This window comes from Eubalaena glacialis, chromosome 11, assembly GCF_028564815.1.
Source record: "Eubalaena glacialis isolate mEubGla1 chromosome 11, mEubGla1.1.hap2.+ XY, whole genome shotgun sequence".
Classification (NCBI taxonomy): domain Eukaryota; kingdom Metazoa; phylum Chordata; class Mammalia; order Artiodactyla; family Balaenidae; genus Eubalaena; species Eubalaena glacialis.
Genome location: NC_083726.1, coordinates 62,223,972 through 62,239,881, shown reverse-complemented (window position 1 = coordinate 62,239,881; position 15,910 = coordinate 62,223,972). Strand labels below are relative to the sequence as shown.

The following is a 15,910-nucleotide window of genomic DNA, read 5'->3' as shown; positions in this document are numbered from 1 at the left end:
GTACCTCTTATCCGTCAAAGGACAAGGACCCTGCTTGGGTTTTGAATGTAAGCCTTTATTCCAGTGAAGATGTTTTCTTCTGTTTTACCACTCCCATCTTTTTCTGTAGCCCTTGAGCCTGCATTGCAGAGTGACCTTAATAGCTATAGCAAGCTGGCTGGCTGTGCCCTTGGTCCAAAAGATAGGGGGTTATATTTTCCTACGACTTGTCTGCAAAGTGTAAGCAAGCACTTCCACTGGGTGGGTGGGGAAGGATGCACATGCATACACATGGAAGCAGCTGAATGTGTGTCTCACTGGGATTCAGGTTGCTGGGAATGCCTATACTCTTGTCCAGACTTAAAACTGCAGTCTTCTGTTTTTAAAAAGAATGGGTGTTGTATGGGTCCTAGAATCCTTTATAAAGACAGACCTGTTCCCATTTATGTAGATTTTACAAGGTTGGGGCTGTAAGTGATGTTCAGTTTGTTAGTGAGAAAAGCATAAAAGGAGGAAGTCACTCAGAGTCCTCAGATAACGTCTGGAGCCCAAGGCTCCTACTTAACCATGCAGGCTACCCCATTCAGTCACCAAGAAAACCCTCAACAGCTTGCCTGCATGGAGTGGTTATATTTCAAGGTTTTTTCACAGGGGTTACAATATGACAGTCCCCACCCCAATCAGGCACCAAGATAAAAGCAGGGACTTAAAACAACACCCCAGTTCTTCAGCCTGAGCCATCACATGCTTTCACAATCTCCTGGCCTCCCCCTAGTCCCTAAGCCAGCGCTTGGGCAGAGAGATGGAGGGACAAAGAAATTACATTGCCACCTGAGAAACCTCAGAGGGGAGGACCCAGCCTTAGCCTCCCTCCTCCCAAGTGCAAAATGTGTAAACAGAGTAAACGGAAAACAAAAAAGTGCAGTCTAAATGGCTCCCTTTCCTGCTCCTCAGGGTTTAGGCAGAAAGAATAGAGAGGAAACTAGGCAAGTTTGGCTTTTCTGTTGCCTCACCACTTGCTGAATGTATTGGAGTGAAGCAGGAAGGGGCCAGTTTGCCCTTACCCATATCTCTAGGGCAGTACTTGTCTTTCATTTCCACAGCTGCCAGTGTCCCTAGAGTTTATCAGGTGACTTGGTCAGGGGTCCGTCTCCCTTGAGCCAGACTTAGGCTGGGATAGCCCTGTCTTTGTTGATTATGTGGCGCATATATATTACTTATATAAATATTTCTCTATGTACAAGGATAAGAGTGGCTTTCATGGAGGGAGGGAGGCTGGGGGCCGCAAGGCTTCACCACTGTTGGCATTTTCCAGTTCAGTGCTGTCACAGTCTTGAGTCCTCAGAGTTGGGAGGGCCCTGCGAAGAAGAGCAGAAAGGCAGTGATGTGCAGCTCAGCATCTCTTGGCAAATAGATTCCTTCAGGATCCTTCACTGCGGTCTTTGTAGTAGCAGGTTTAGTGGTTTTACTGTCTCCAGGTTTCAGTTGCTCAGGCCATTCTCCAAGGCACCAGACTCCTAGTTTCAGGATTCCTCCCTGGCTGCAATTTATAGGTACCGTGCACGCAACCTCGCTAGGTACTCTAGACCTCCCAAATTCTACCATGTGGATATTTGCTCTTTAGTACGGGAGGAAACAGCTTCAGATACAGAGTGACACAGGGGCTAAGTACCTATCTTTCTGGCCTCTGCATCTGTCTCCCCAGCAGCTCTCAAATGACTGGACATCTGCTCCCTGTCCAATACCTGGTTGGTTGTGACTCACCTGCTCCCCTCTGAGTAGGTTGTGGTGTGGGATGGGCAAGGAGCTGGGTTCCCGGCCAGTAACCACCTCTGAGGAAGGTGGGTCCAGTGGGATTTCTGAGCCCTGGGAGCACATGTCATCAGACCGCTCATCTGGCCGCTCATCAGTGTTCGTACTGCCAACTTCAGGTGTGCCACTGGGGGAAGGCTCACTAGCTGTGCCTTCCTCCCCATCTGATGGATTCTCTGAGCTGAAGGTAGATAGCGACTGGCGCATGTTCAGGCCCTGAGACCACCTGTATGTTGGGCAGACCAGGATTATAGCTTGACTACACCTTGCAGTTCAGAAAGCAGAGTGCCATTACCTCCTGATTCCATCACTCACCTCTGGCTTGAGGTCAGCTCTACTTCACTGTCCACCTCTCCTTCCTCTTCCTCTGATGAGATGCCACGTTTCTGCAGGAGAGATGAGCGGACTGTGGTCAAAGGGGGAAGAGGTCATCAAGGACCCAGGATAAGGAAACATGGTTATAAAGGGTTAAGTCGGGAATGGCTTAAGATCAAGAACCTAACATGGGAGGTAAATTAAGGACTTGCACCGCACCCCACGGAGAAGAAGGAAAGAGGAAGAGCTCAGGAACCATTCCATACTTTACCTGACTTCGGGTGACAGCAGCCCTGTACAGCAGTGCAGCTGGGGTCAAGTGCTGGGACCCAGCCCGGCTTCCTCCCCGTCCCGCCGTCCCTTCCCTTCCAGTTCCCAGCAGCCCTACACCATCACCAGGCCCTACTGGTGGAGGTGGCTCCCCTTTGGCTCCCCCTGGTGAATCGGGGCTGGTGGAGCCGGGTGCTGAGCCCTCACTTGGCGGGGTGTCGCCCCGGGCTGGAGGTGGTGAGCCAGGGTCCCCAGCTCCCCCTGTAGCCCCCCGGACCCGGGCTCCCAATGCTGCTGACAGCAGGTCTGGGGACGACGAAGACATCTTTCGGAGCAGGAGGTCATGGTGGAGCCCACGGAGGGCTGGAGGGCAGGCTTCCCAGGCTGAGGGTCCCCCTCCTGGCCCCACTGGGCTTCCTGGTCCCCCAGGTTCATGGGGTGGCACAACTGCACGAAGCCCAGGCAGGTCCCCACAGCTGCCCTTGGCGCTGGCCTTGCGGTGACGGGTCTTGCCACGGCGACTCCGTCCTGGTGAGGGGGGGCCCTTAGCACACCCAGGAAGCCCCACCCCACTCAGGGCTGCATCTAGCTTGGGTAGCAAAGACTCAGTCTTGAGGATATCTGGCCTGGTGGGAGAGGGAAAGTGCAAGTTGGAGATTAACAAATTTATCACATGAAAGCACTCCCTAACCTCAGGCAGTACAAGGCACCTCTCTCCCATCTCAGTATCCGTCTTCCTGGCATCCTTGAGCCCTACTCCTGCCTCTCCAGCATCCCCCTTGCCATTCGCAAGCGATGGCACTTGTAAACTCTGGTGCTACCTTTTGCTGTGGGGTGACAGCTTCTGTGGGACATTCCTCTTCTTGATGAGCTTCTCCATTGTGTTCCCGTGCAGGAGGCCTCGGGAAGGGTGTGACTTCAGCAGACCTGGGCACCTCCGCTCTAAAGCTTGCTCCCTCCTAAAGACAAAACACTTTAGCTGGGCATGGGACCAGGGATGGGGGCCGAGGCTCAGTAGGATCTCCAAGTCAGGCACAGCTCCAGGAAGACGGGATTTGGTGTATGAGGGTGTGTGTGATTACCTGAGTAGCTCCCTTTCCTTCAGCTCCAGCTGCAACATGAGGGCATTAAGTTCCATGTACAGGTTGTTGGCTCTCTCCAGCTTCCGCTCATAGTGTTCCCTGATGTCCAAGGCGTGTCTGAAATGGGCAGAAGGGTCCCCGAGGTGAGCTGGCTTCACCTGGTGCCATAATTTATCCCAGTCTCTGGGAACTGGTCTGCAGGCCCTGCTATTGGTGAAATCACCTTCCCAAAACACACACCTGAGCTCCTCCCTCCTCCGCATCACCAGCTCTTCTTCTAGGCGGTGCAGACAGGTCCCTTCTGACTTAATTTTTTCAAAATGCAGCTTTACCTCTTCACGCCACTCTGCCTGGGGGTGGAGAGAAAATTAGGGGTGAGGAGACCTGTAGAAAGCCTTCGCAGGTGCCTGCACTGCTGCAAACTGTGTGTGTTGGAGCAGACGGGAGTGGGGCACAGGATCAACCAAGACCAGGTCTCAGTCCTTCAAGAGCTAATCTATCCATCCCCAGCCACCCTTCTTCCCAGCCTCCACTCAAAGGACACCATTATCCCTGCAAAGAGAGGGAGCTAAGGTATTCGTTTTCCTCCCCACAGCACACCTGGGACTTAAAGTAAGTCTCCTGGGGTGTGGAGAGTACGTCAGCTGAGGCGATGTCCAGATGCAGCAGGATCTGTCGGAATGATGGACGATTTCGTGGTTTGCTGTTCCTGGAGGGAATGGAGTTGTGGGAGAGAAAGGAATTTCAGGGAGGTTCAGAAAGGAACTAGAGCATCCTTTCCCAAAGCGCGTCCTGGAGAATCCAACTCTAGAATGTATTCTGTGACAAAAGAATTCCCTGGTCAACTATCTAGGAAATGTTACAGGCCATCTGTTAGCATATCAAAGTCCTGCAGTAAGGAAACCTATTTAATCCTATTTTCCAACTTGTTTGCCAAAACAAACCTTTTTGAGTAACTCCATTAAAAGAAACACATTTGGGGAAATGCTTAACCAAAGATTAGAAATCTCCCACCTTCCTCCATGGTCTAGGTTCCAAACAAGGGTCCAGGGCCTCCCGCGTTCTAAGACAGTCTACTTGAGGCTCAACCAGCCATGCTCAGCGGCTGTGCTGGTCCTTCACAGGCGCTTCATAGCCACCCTCTATATCAGATACTGTTGTCCCCATTTTGCAGATAAGGAAACAGGTTCAGAGGGAACACTGCTTGCCCAAGGTCACACACAGTTTGTGCACCCCTGCAGACTATTGGTCAGCCCAATTTCTCTCAGTTCTTTATCCTAGTCCCCTTGATACACACTCTGAATCCTGGGGTCTTTCTTGGAGAGCCATATTTGGGAGCTCTGTCCCCCTTTTTCTGTTCAGGATCCTGGGCCTGGGTGCCCGGGTCCTGGGTGCTGGCTAACCGTCAGCCACACTCCCTTGCGTCCCAGCTTGGCCAGGTGGTCCTTACCAGCACTGGCGAAGCAGGATTTTGAAGCCGTCTGGGCAGCTGGAGGGCACAGGCAGATGGAGACTGTTGCTTCCCACACCCCAGATGATGGCTGAGGAATCTACGTCTTTGTAGGGGATCTCACCAGTCAGCAGTTCCCACAGCACCACACCAAAGGACCTAGGGATAAGAGGGACGTCACTTGGGGGTTCTTCCTCCAGAGGCCCTGCAGGTTACTGCAGGCTCGTCTCACTTCTCACTTGTACTCAGGCCCTGGAAAAACCCCCCACCCCGCCAGCTCTCATGCTGGCCGCCTGCTATTCTCAGTCCTCAGCCTGGCCCTCACCAGATGTCGACCTTCTCAGACACAGGCTCGTTGCGGATCACTTCAGGGGCCATCCAGGCTACTGTCCCTGCAAAGGACATCTTGGTGCTCTTGTCACTCAGCTCCTTGGAAGTGCCAAAATCGGAGATCTTCACCACATCGTCGTACGTGATTAGCATGCTGGTAAAGAGTGTAGTCAGCTGGGGTCCGGGCCCCTCCACGCACCTCATCTAGCTGCAGCAACTCTACCTTTCTGTTTTAAGTCATTTGGGGCACCCAGAAACGGGGGGCTTACCACAGCCCTCTTGAGATAGGACTGTCACTTGGGAGGGGTTTCTGAGATGGCCACATGGACTTTAGGACAGGGTCTGAAAGCAGGGAGATGGTCACACTGACCTGTGTGGGGACACCTACAGGAGACCGTGCACAGTAGCTTCTCCCTGCTTGCTTGCTTGCTTACTCACTTGGGGGACTTGAGGTCTCGGTGGATAATCTTGTGCAGGTGCAGGTAGTTCATGCCACCGGCAATGCCCATGGACCAGTCAACCAGCAAGGAGGGGGTGACAGGGCGGCCAGCCCGCAGCACCTCATACAGCTGGCCCTGGGCGCAGAACTCCATAAGGATGCAGTAGCAGGGAGCCTGGGTACACACGCCCCTGGGAGCCAAACACAGTGGCATGAAGGCCTCAGCCAGCCCAGCATCCACTTGATTCACACCTGGCACCCCCATTCCCACCCACGCCATTCTGGCACCCGCTTCAGGAAGGGTGCGGTAGATCCCTGCCCTCAAAAGAGTACCCCGGCCCCTGCCCCAGACCTTACTTGAAGGTGATGATGTTAGGGTGCTTCAGCTTTCGCAGGTGCTTGATGTCAGTCTCCTTCAGGTCCCGTACCTTCTTCACAGCCACCTCCTCCCCATGGAAGCGCCCCAGGAAGACGGCGCCCTGGGCCCCTGAGCCCACCCACTGCAGGTCCAGGATTTCCTCAAAGGGGACCTCCCAAAGGTCTGTGGACAGGAGGCACAGTGCCACAGGCTCAGAGAGCCACACCTGGGGCCTTGGGGTGGTCAGGCTCAGGGAAAAGCATTGGGTTGGCTGAAATGACTCAAGGAGGGTGAGGCAGAAAAGTAGCTAAAATGGGCTGAGACGATGAGGGGACAGGAAGGAAATGAAGGGGTGGTCTAAAAAGAAACTGGGGGGACTTCCCTGGTGTCGTGGTGGTTAAGAATCTGCCTGCCAGTGCAGGGGACATGGTTCAAGCCCTGGTCTGGGAAGATCCCACATGCCACGAAGCAACTAAGCCCGTGCGCCACAGCTACTGAAGCCCGCGTGCCTAGAGCCCGTGCTCCGCAACAAGAGAAGCCACCGCAGTAAGAAGCCCGTTCGCCGCAACTAGACAAAGCCCGCGCACAGCAATGAAGACCCAACGCAGCCCATAATAAATAAATTAATTTAAAAAAAAAGAAAAACTGGGGAGTCAGTGGCTGATGGACAAATAAGGGGCTGGGCTCTGGGGAGAGAAAAGGATCATCAGGCGACTTAGGTGGGGCTGTCCAAACGGATCTCAGGCTCAGGGAGATGGGGAGAGGGTCTCCTCGAGGACACAGCCTACCTTCCTGCTGCTGCTTGTGCTCCGTGGAGTAGGCCTTCCCAATCATGGTCCAGACAGGGCGCAGGCAGCCGAAGAGGCCTTCCAGGAAGCCGCTGCCGCTCTGGCACTGTAGCCGCACCTCATCTGCTCGAACTCTGGACGCCCGACTCTCAGGGGACCCAGTGGCTCCCCCTGGGCCCCCAGCATCCTGCTCGTGCAGCTGCAGGACACTGTTGGCAAAAGGCTCAGGGGGCGGCTCTCCACCTGGGGAGGGGCTGGGCCCGCCCCCGCCCTGCCCCCCGAGCGGCACTACATCTCGGAGTACACACTGGGTAGGCGTCAGGTCCTTCTCGGGGGTGCAGTCGGAAGTGTCTGGGTCCAGCTTGCGCATGGACGCCTCGCTTAGGGTGGACACGAAACCCCCAAAGGAAGGGGAGGGTGTGCGGGTCTCATGGAGGCAGGCCATGGCCTCTGGGCCCCGGTGTAGTGGTGAGCGGTGGGCCCTGTGGGAAAAAGGAGGAGGGGCCGTCAAACCCGCAGGTGCCCCAGCTCAGGAGGCTCGCCCTAGAAGCAGAGGCATGGGGTGGGGAGCTGGGCTCACAAGAGCCTCCTGGAAGTAACACTTGAACCTCACCCTCAGGTACCTATCCCCCTCCAAGCTCCCCCTGGGATCCATCTTGGGAAACATAAGCTTCCTCTCAAGCATCTATTAGTGACACAAGTCTTCCTTAGGTATACAGGCAACATACCTAAGTACCATTCTCACGTAGATACAGGTAACAGCCCTGCTCAGGTACATACTGGTAAGGTACGTCCCAAACTCAAGTACGGTAATAGACTAGTTCCCTTCTCCCTGTAAGATTACTGTAATTCACCTCTGGAGCACATTATTTCTTTCACTTGAGGCTCACGTGCACACACGCGTCATATAAGGGTCCTTGGGATATACACATTCTGAGTCTCAACCTTAGGCACACAACAGTAACACTCCTAAGCCTCCCTCGCATTGAAGCACACACAGGTGACACTGCTAGGACTCAGTGCCGCTCAGGCACTCTCACATGACATTCCTGGGCCTCACACTCATGTACTTGATACATGATCCTGCTGAGAGTCTTATCCTAAGGCACATTCAGGGCTCACATCTGGGTCTCCCTCTCGGGTGCTCACACGTACACACCTGGGCCTCTCCGAGGTAAGTGACGGCTGTAACCAATCAGCTCCATTATCTGCCCAGCACAGACGAGGGAAAAAGGTAGAACCGTCCAAGGAGGATGCAGAAACTGTGTCAGGACAAGCTGTAGCCTACTGCTTCATCCCCCTTAGCCCTCCCATCAGTCCCACTGCTCCCCCACGGTTCAGTTCAGTCTCCTTTCCTCTTTCTCCATTGCCCTCTCCCCCCACTCCCCAAACCAAGATCCAGCTTTCCAAACAATAGAGATTTGTCCTAGTTCATAGCTGGGTGCTATCTATAAAGCAACCATTAAAAAATCCGAATCCTAGCTTTGCCTCTGTTGCTTACTGGCTGCGTGATCTCAGGCAAGCTGTAGTTGAGCCTCCATTTCTCCAACTGTACAAAGGGATAAACTAGCTATCACTCAGGCACAGCGAATTCTTCAACCTATACCAATCTTGTCCGAAGCCTGACACCAGAAGTCATCTGGTCTCCCATTTCCCTCCACATCTAGTCAGTTACCAGATCATCCTGAGGTGTAGGGATTCTTGAGGCCAGCAGTCCTCTCTAACTATTCAGCATAGTAGGGTCCCTCCTTAACCACCTGCATCGGAGCCTCTGAATCACGACTGGAGAGGGGTGGCAGGAATCTACAATAAAAAGGGCTCACTGGGTGGGGATGCACCTCTGATTGTCTCAGCTCTTGTAACTCTTGATTTCCAGGCCTCTCAAAGACCTTTTCAGTGGGTGGGTGTGGGGTTTGCCTGGATGAGTGTTTAACAAGCACCCCAGTTGATTCTTATTATGCCTGGCACATTCGAAAAGCCCTGACCCAGTGCCTTTCTAGTCTCTCTTCTCTAGTTCCATGTTACTGCCTTAATTCAGGCCTCATTAGCTGTGTCACCTGGCCCAGGACAACTGCCCCTTAAATGGTCTCCAAGTTCTTCTAAGGCTCCCCCCACCCCATTCTCCACCTAGCCTTTAGAAGGATCTTTCTAAAGCACAAATTGGCCAGCACCCCTCTTCTTCAAACCCTCTAGTAGCCCCCACTTGGTCCTGCAGCCTCACCTCCATGCTCTTGGCCCCTCCCCAGCCTCGTCTCCCACTGCTGTTGGTACCCAGGCCATAATGGACAGAGCTTGTCACCAAGCTACATCAGGCGTTTGGGCCAGGGCACCTAATGAGAATGGCTAACACTTATGGAAAGCTTACCATGCATGTTAGCCTCTGTTATAGGTGCATTAGCTTATTTAATCATAAAAACTCTAAGTTAGGCATCCTTACGCCCATTTGACAGAGGTAGCAGAGGTCTTAAATAACCTGCCCAAGGTGCTGTTAGCTAGGAAGAGGCTCAAGCTCCGTGCTCAGCCTGGAAGGCGCTTCTCAAGCCCCATCTGTTGTCTTCCAAGTCTCACTTCATCCTGGAAGTCTTCTTCCCTGTCCCTGCTGCTCTGAGTTACTGTTCCTTCTGGGCTGGCACAGCCCCCTGTGCTTCCTCCATCATGGCTCCCATTATCCTGGAGACACAGCGCGGTCGAGCGGGCGTCCGGCTCCTCCGAGAGCCTGCACTCCTGAGAGTGACGATGTCGCACGGGATCCCAGGGCTTCGAACAACACCCGGCGAGCAGGAAGGTGTCCAGTAAGGTGCAACCACTGCCCTACACACCCCAGAGGATCGTCCTAAGGACCAGACGTACACTACGCATGCATTAGCTCCCTCATTCCTCAGAACCACCCAGGGAAGGAGGTATTATCATTGGTCCCTTTATATTCTTGAGAAAACTGAGGCTCAGAAAGCTGAAATCCCAGCCTCCGAATCCCCAACATATCCCGCGAGATAACGGCGGCTTCAAGAGGTGAGATGCACGTAGTAAGGCAAATGACAGGCCAAGCAACGTGCCAATTCGCCGGAGAACGTCCGCGGGAGGACCCGAGGGCTTTCGCCTGCGCCCCCCACGCCGGGCGTCCCTTCCGGACCACTGAGAACGAAGGCCGGGGCTCCCGGCGCTCCGCCCGGGTGGGCCTGCAGGGAGGGCTGGCGGGACTGGGGCGCCCCGGCTGCTAGAAGCCAGAGTGAGGGCCGTTCGAAGCAGAGAGGAAGGGGTTACGGCCCCAGCTCCCCCTCCCACTTCCCGACCTCCTTCCCGGCCGTCACGTGGCTTGGGGCTGGGGGCGGGGGCCCGGCGGCAGGAGGAGGGGGTCCGGGCGGAGAAGGGGAGGGGACGCAGCGGGTTGGGGGAAGCGCTGGGCGCTGCGGCGTAACCATGACGACTGGGCCCGAGGCGGCGCGTGAAGTCACCGGGACAAGATTAGCCCGGAGTCACGTGAGCGGCGATCGCGGGGGTGGGGCCCCGCCCGGGCCCCGCCCCTGACTCGGGCTGGCCCACGTGCTGGTTGCGGGCTGGCAGGCGGGGACCCTGGACCCCACCGGCCAACCGCCTCTGCGTCCCTTCTTCCCCATGCCGACCCCCGTCCCCGCGTGCATTGGAGGGAGAGCCGGTGGTGGTGAAGAGAGGGGACTTGGGTTGACTTTGGGGGTGCGGTGCCACAGAGAAAGCAGGAAATGGTGAGACAGGGAGACTGGACACGCGAAAGGGCGACAGGCACGGCCAGAGAAGGAGGGCCTACCTAGTTGAGAGAAAGCCAGACCGAACAGCGTGAAGCACAGGGAGAGACACTGCTAAGAAGGATGGACTGAAAAACTGATTTTGAAAAGCAGAGGACACTGAGTAGAAGGAGCTGAAAGGGGATTGAAAAACAGATCATCTGTGCCCTCCTCGATTCATTTCCTATTTAGAAGCTGAGCTCTGAGTAGGCACAACACTGGCTTTTTAAAGGAATTTTTCAGCCTTCACCTGGTGTTTGGCAACCTGGAGCCTTAGGCATAGAGAAGGTGACACGCTCCGAGACACTTGCAGCCAAGCCTCCCTCCAGTTCCCCTGGCCTCCCCAGGGGCCCCTCCAGTATCCAGGGCCAGCAGCTGGGGAGAGGGAGAGAAGCCATTTCACCTGTTTGTCTTTTCGGGCAGTGGAAGTAGCTGAAGAAATAGGAGATGGGACCGAAGGAAAGGGAGGGAACCCAGGCACGCTCAGTCCACCCCTCCTTGTTCTCAGGCTAATGACAGCTCTTCCAGATTGACCTGAAGGAGTGTGTGTATTGGGGGTGGGGTGGGGGGTGGTGGAGCTGAGGCCCCAGGGGATTATAGTAAACTGGAGATTCCTCTCTCCCAACACATACTCTCTCAGAGATGCTCTTTATCTCTGACCTGCCAGCTGTGTCCCACTGCCCACCACCTGGGCCTTGGCGCCAGGGCTTTGCGGGGCCGGGGGTGGGGGGATATCATGGCTAGGAACCCCTGCCCCAGACATTCGGTCACCCTGGGGGTGGGATGTCTCCCTGGCCATCAATTATGCAGAGCATGGGGGAAGGGCAGGGATGTGACAGGAAGGGGTGGATATCTCTGTCAGTCATTCTGTCAACCATATTTACCAAAAGGTCACTGTGCAGAACTCGGCTCCAGATTGGGTGAGGGGAGAGAGTGGTCCCTAAACTATGCATCTTCCAGGGGAAGCCACTCTTTGGACACCCCAGGAAGCCCCAATTCAGTTTCAGCTACCAGGTTCTCTGCTGGTGGTTCCCTCCAGGCGGCTGTAGGGGTGGAGTGCGGGCAGGGAGTACCCCACACCTCTTTCATTCCTCTTCCCAGGTTCTCCTGCCTGAGATGCTGGAGGCCTGTGGCAAAGCAATCCATTAAATCGTTTCTCACTCCCTCCTGTTCTAACAGCAGAATCTCAATGCCAAGCTGCTTGTCTGGCTGTCTTGGGGGCTCAGTTGAGAGGCCAGGCCATCTGTCTAAGTCTTGGGCTCTCACACTGAGCACTCGCCACTGTCTTGGACCCTATTTTGCACTCAGGAAAGGAAGGAAGATTCCCCTTCTCTCCTGACTGGGGGTGGAGGGGATGTCTTCACACAGAAAGGAGACCCAAGACTTGGGAATGGTAGTTCCACCAATCCAGGCTTTGAGATCCTGAGAGAGTAAAAGACTCTAACCCCTCCTGGCCAAGGCTCCTGGCCACTTGGCTGCAGCTTGTTTTTGTTTTGCTTTTTACAGGATCCGTGGTCCTGGCCCCAGGGTTATTCTCAGATGGAAATAACTACAGCTTTTCTGTTGTGCCCTCATAAGGGGGGAATGCCTTCCCCTGAGAGCCTGGGCAAAACTGGAGCTCACCCCTAACTCCAGGCCCCCAGCCTCGCACAGGTCCAGCCCTGAGACCCCTAGCCGCCACCGCCTCTTCCTCCAGTAGGGTGGGCAGTGATGGGGCTGGGAGAGAGGGGGCAGTACTGTTTAGGAAAAAAGAACCAGCTTTGGATTTGGAGAGATCAGAACTAAAACCTCATATTGCCGTGAATTAGTTCAAGGAACGTAATCCCTCCGAGACTCCCAACCCTACCTTATGGGATGGTGAGGGTTAAGTAAGATGATGTGGGGAATGCCATGAGCACAGTGCCGGGGCTCCCGGCTTTGTCTTTCTGGTTGGCTGGACACCAGGTCTTTCTCTGTGGATTCTGGAGAGGCCATCTCTTCTGTCTGACCAGAAGGGAGATCAGAACCTTCTACTTCCCCAGGACAAATCTTGATTTCACGTCCCAGGGGAACCAGGTCACAATGGCAGTGGTGTGCTAGAGGCCCCCGTCCTTCCTCTGCAAATCCTTATATCCCAGCTCCTCTGGACTGAGGGGGAAGGCCTAATTCCCTGTACCCCATCCTCACCCCCTGGCCATCGTGGACCAGGATCACCCCGCAGCCCTACCCGTCAAGGTTTGAGGGGAAGGCGAGGGTAGGAGCAAGGTATGATGGGTCACAGGGGTCCCTGCTGCTTAGGACCTCAGGTGCACCTGGAAGAAGTTCAGCATATTTTAACAAATTGTTCCTGAGCCGGATGTGCATTTAAAAAGATCTGGAAGGATAGAAACCAATGTGTAACCATTTCTAAGTAGGTGGAATCGTGGGTATTTTTATTAAGAAATTAAAAAATCTATTTTAAACTGAAAAAGAAGAAATGAAAATTACAGAGTACCTATATCCATTCCTGTCACCTAGCCTTGGACAGTGAGCTAGGGAGGGAGGGTGGATGGCCTGAGAAGCAGAGAGGCTTGCTTGAGGTCCTGTCTCTGCTCTTGAGCAGCTGGGCGACCTGGAGTATGAGACTTCTTAACAAACCTCAGTTTCTTCATCTCTAAATGGGGACAGTGGTCACTAATTCACACAGTGGCAATGCAGGATATTATGTGGGTAATAACATAGGCTCTGTGTCAGATACACCTGGGTTCAAATCCTAAACTCTTTTGCCACATACTGATTTTTTGATTTTGAACAGATTACTTAACTTCTTTAAGTTTCAGTTTCCTCATCCCTAAAATAGAAATGATGATCATTCTACCTCTCAGTATTGTTATAAGCAGTATTGAGATAATCCAAATAAAGTTCCTGGCCTGGTACCTGGCACACAGGAAGCTCCCTATAAACATTAGCACGTGGAAAGCGCCTAACAAGCAGTAGTAGATTTTTATAAACGTGTGTCCCTTCCCTTCTTTCCGTTGTCTCCCTCCGCAAAGCAAGAGGCAGCAGAGATGGTATAGGTGGAAAGGGAGCTAGATAAACACAGGGATAAAAAGGAGAGTGAAGAAAGAAGGAACCAAAGGAAAAGGGCTGTATCCTGGAGGATTCTTCTTCTCCTCTGGAATAGCGCACCCCTGCCGCCTCGTCACCTTTCCCCAGCACAGCTGCCCCTAGTTCTCCTGGGAGCAAAGGAAGCAGACAGACTAGTGTCTGTAGGCAGCCCATCGTGAAGCCCCCGTGTCCCCTGCTGGCGTCATCTCCACACTATCCTTGTTCTGCCTCAACAGGGACTCCTGAAGGGGTTGATTCCCTAATCCCTTCTTTCTCCCAGACCAGCAGGGCTAGGTGGGACTGCACGTGATAAGCCATTGGGCAAGTCCAGGGTGGTGGGTACTAGAATTTAGGGTCCTCTTCCTGGCAAAGCCAGAGTAGCACATCACCTCAGGAGGAAGGACCCAGAAACAGCAGTCAGTTTTTAGAGGGGTTTTGCCATCCTTAGCTGTAAGGACAACCAGAAAGTCCTGAGCCACTTTCTTACGTAAACTTCTTGCCTCCCCTGCCGATACTTGGGTTGAATTAGGGGATGGATATTTAGCAGTTCGTTTTCACATGTGCTGGGGTTAGTGTATCACACCATTGGTCTTCCCAGCATTGCCTCAGTCCCCACAGTGAGTGAGTAGATGGGTGGCAGGCTGGAGAGGGCAGAAGTTTTTTCCACCCTTAAGTGTGAGATAGGAGGGAGCAGGCCCTAAAGCCCAGAGGAACTTCAGTGCCTGGATGGGAAGACGCAGGGCATACTCAGGCCCTTTCCTTCCTGAATCCCCCCTACTTGCCTTCCCTAGATATGACCCTCTGGCTGAAAAATCAGAGCTCCCAGAGCCATGGAGTCCATTCTGTGAGTTGGAAGGGAAATTGTGTTTAGAGGGAGGCACTGACTGTGGCTTGAGATGATTCTGTGTTGGGGCGAGACCTCGTGTGCACCCCTTCCTGGTTGAGGGCTGCTGACCCACTCTCCTCCCAAGAGGGAGCAGGTAAAGGAGCTAAAAGGTGGGACTCTTCCCTCAATTCTAAGGGATACCCCACTATTTCCTTCCACTGTCTATAGAGCCTCTGACCCTTTCTCTTCCCTCCCCTTAGCCAAGGCCATGGTTATAGGAGTTTTAACTCTGTGGAAAGGATTCCTGCTTATTTTTAAGCCAAGGAGTTTGAGGAGTGTGTAGGGAAAAGGGAGGAGGTCCATGAAAGGCCTGGGCTTGGGAAAAGGGTTAGGGGAGCCAGAGAAGATGGAGAGACTGAGGAGGGAGAAAGCCACCTAAGAATGGGGGAGGGGAGGATGACCATCACCTGGACATCCAGGAACAGGTGCTCTTGCCTATAATCCTCAGGTGCAGCCTGCTAAATGTGTGTGTGTGTGTGTGTGTGTGTGTGTGTGTGTGTGTGTGTAGGGGGGAGGGGAGTGAGGGGCACATGAGGCCTTGTCCTTCCTTTCCTGCCCTGAGGGGGCCCAAACTCTTCCTCCTCCTTCCCTCTCCCCCCTCCTGAGGGTGAGTGGGAGGAGAGGAGGATGTTCCCTTGCCCCCTGTCCTTTACGTCCGTCCCCCAATCGTGCCCCCACCCCCACCCCACACACTCCTTTCCAGCTCTGGAGGCCCTTCGCCTCCAAGCTGGGCCGCGGCGTCCCTCCGCTCGGTTCCCCTCCTTCCCATCCCCACAGGCGTCGGGTCCAGGTCCCCAGTTCCTCCATCCCCACGGTCTCAGCATCCCCGCGCCACCCTCCCCGCACCCCGCCACATCTGCCTCCCGACCCTCCCTCGGCGCCCGGACCCCAGGACCCGGACCCATCCCTGCCCCCGACCCTCCACAACTCGGCCCGGCTCTCACCTCGGGGGCTCCGCGGCCGCAGCACAAAAGGCGGCGCTGCTGCAGCTCGGCTCCGGATGCTGCTCCCGCCTCCTCCTCCTTCTCCTCCTCCTTCCCTCCTCCCCCCGCTGCCCTCGACCGGACCAGGGGCGCTGTCACAGGCGATGCTCGTGCGGTGTCCGGGTGCACGGGTGTCAGCCCCAGCTTTCTCCCCCCACCCCCCGACCCCAAGCCCCGTCCTCACGCGGCTTGAACTCCCGCTCCTTCCAAGGCCCCCGCCCCGGGCCCCCCGGGACGGACACGCCCTGAACGGGGGATGCTGCGCTGGAGCCGCGGCCTCTTAAAGGAGCCTGCTGCTGCCATCAGGCACGTTCCAGGCTCGTCCCTGGTCGTCCGGGCCCCGCACCTCCCTGCTGGCGGGGACCTGGAGCGATCCCACCCCCGGCCTTAAGCC

The 15,910-nt window shown here is 54.9% G+C and overlaps 1 protein-coding gene across 7 annotated transcripts; it reads right to left on the bottom strand.

Annotated features, from left to right (window-relative positions):
- Positions 1–593: 593 nt before the first annotated feature.
- On the bottom strand, positions 594–15,557 carry MAP3K12 (mitogen-activated protein kinase kinase kinase 12). 7 transcript variants are annotated; one of them, XM_061206449.1, is made up of 16 exons: positions 11,466–11,552; positions 8,499–8,626; positions 7,983–8,031; positions 6,824–7,305; positions 6,035–6,218; positions 5,677–5,868; positions 5,234–5,392; positions 4,909–5,067; positions 4,059–4,167; positions 3,699–3,808; positions 3,459–3,575; positions 3,198–3,335; positions 2,378–3,002; positions 2,107–2,177; positions 1,744–2,017; positions 594–1,337 (listed from the first exon to the last, which is right to left on the bottom strand). In XM_061206449.1, exons 4-16 carry the CDS (start codon positions 7,266–7,268, stop codon positions 1,305–1,307), a joined length of 2,616 nt encoding a protein of 871 aa, XP_061062432.1. In that variant the 5' UTR covers positions 7,269–7,305; positions 7,983–8,031; positions 8,499–8,626; positions 11,466–11,552; the 3' UTR covers positions 594–1,304. The 7 variants fall into 7 exon arrangements, with proteins under 7 accessions (XP_061062432.1, XP_061062436.1, XP_061062430.1 ...); XM_061206453.1 differs by lacking the exons at positions 7,983–8,031; positions 8,499–8,626; positions 11,466–11,552 and adding an exon at positions 15,478–15,557 and having other exon boundaries at positions 6,824–7,032; positions 7,132–7,305; XM_061206447.1 differs by lacking the exon at positions 11,466–11,552 and having other exon boundaries at positions 8,499–8,719.
- Between the last annotated feature and the right edge of the window lie 353 nt (positions 15,558–15,910).

Excerpts from the sequence above, each read along its gene's own strand:
- MAP3K12 (XM_061206446.1), bottom strand. The coding sequence starts at position 7,268 with ATGGCCTGCCTCCATGAGACCCGCACACCCTCCCCTTCCTTTGGGGGT. Across the intron at positions 4,168-4,908 it reads ATCCTGCTTCGCCAGTGCTG|GAACAGCAAACCACGAAATC; the intron begins GTAAGGACCACC and ends CATTCCCTCCAG. Across the intron at positions 3,576-3,698 it reads CGGAGGAGGGAGGAGCTCAG|ACACGCCTTGGACATCAGGG; the intron begins GTGTGTGTTTTG and ends TGCCCATTTCAG.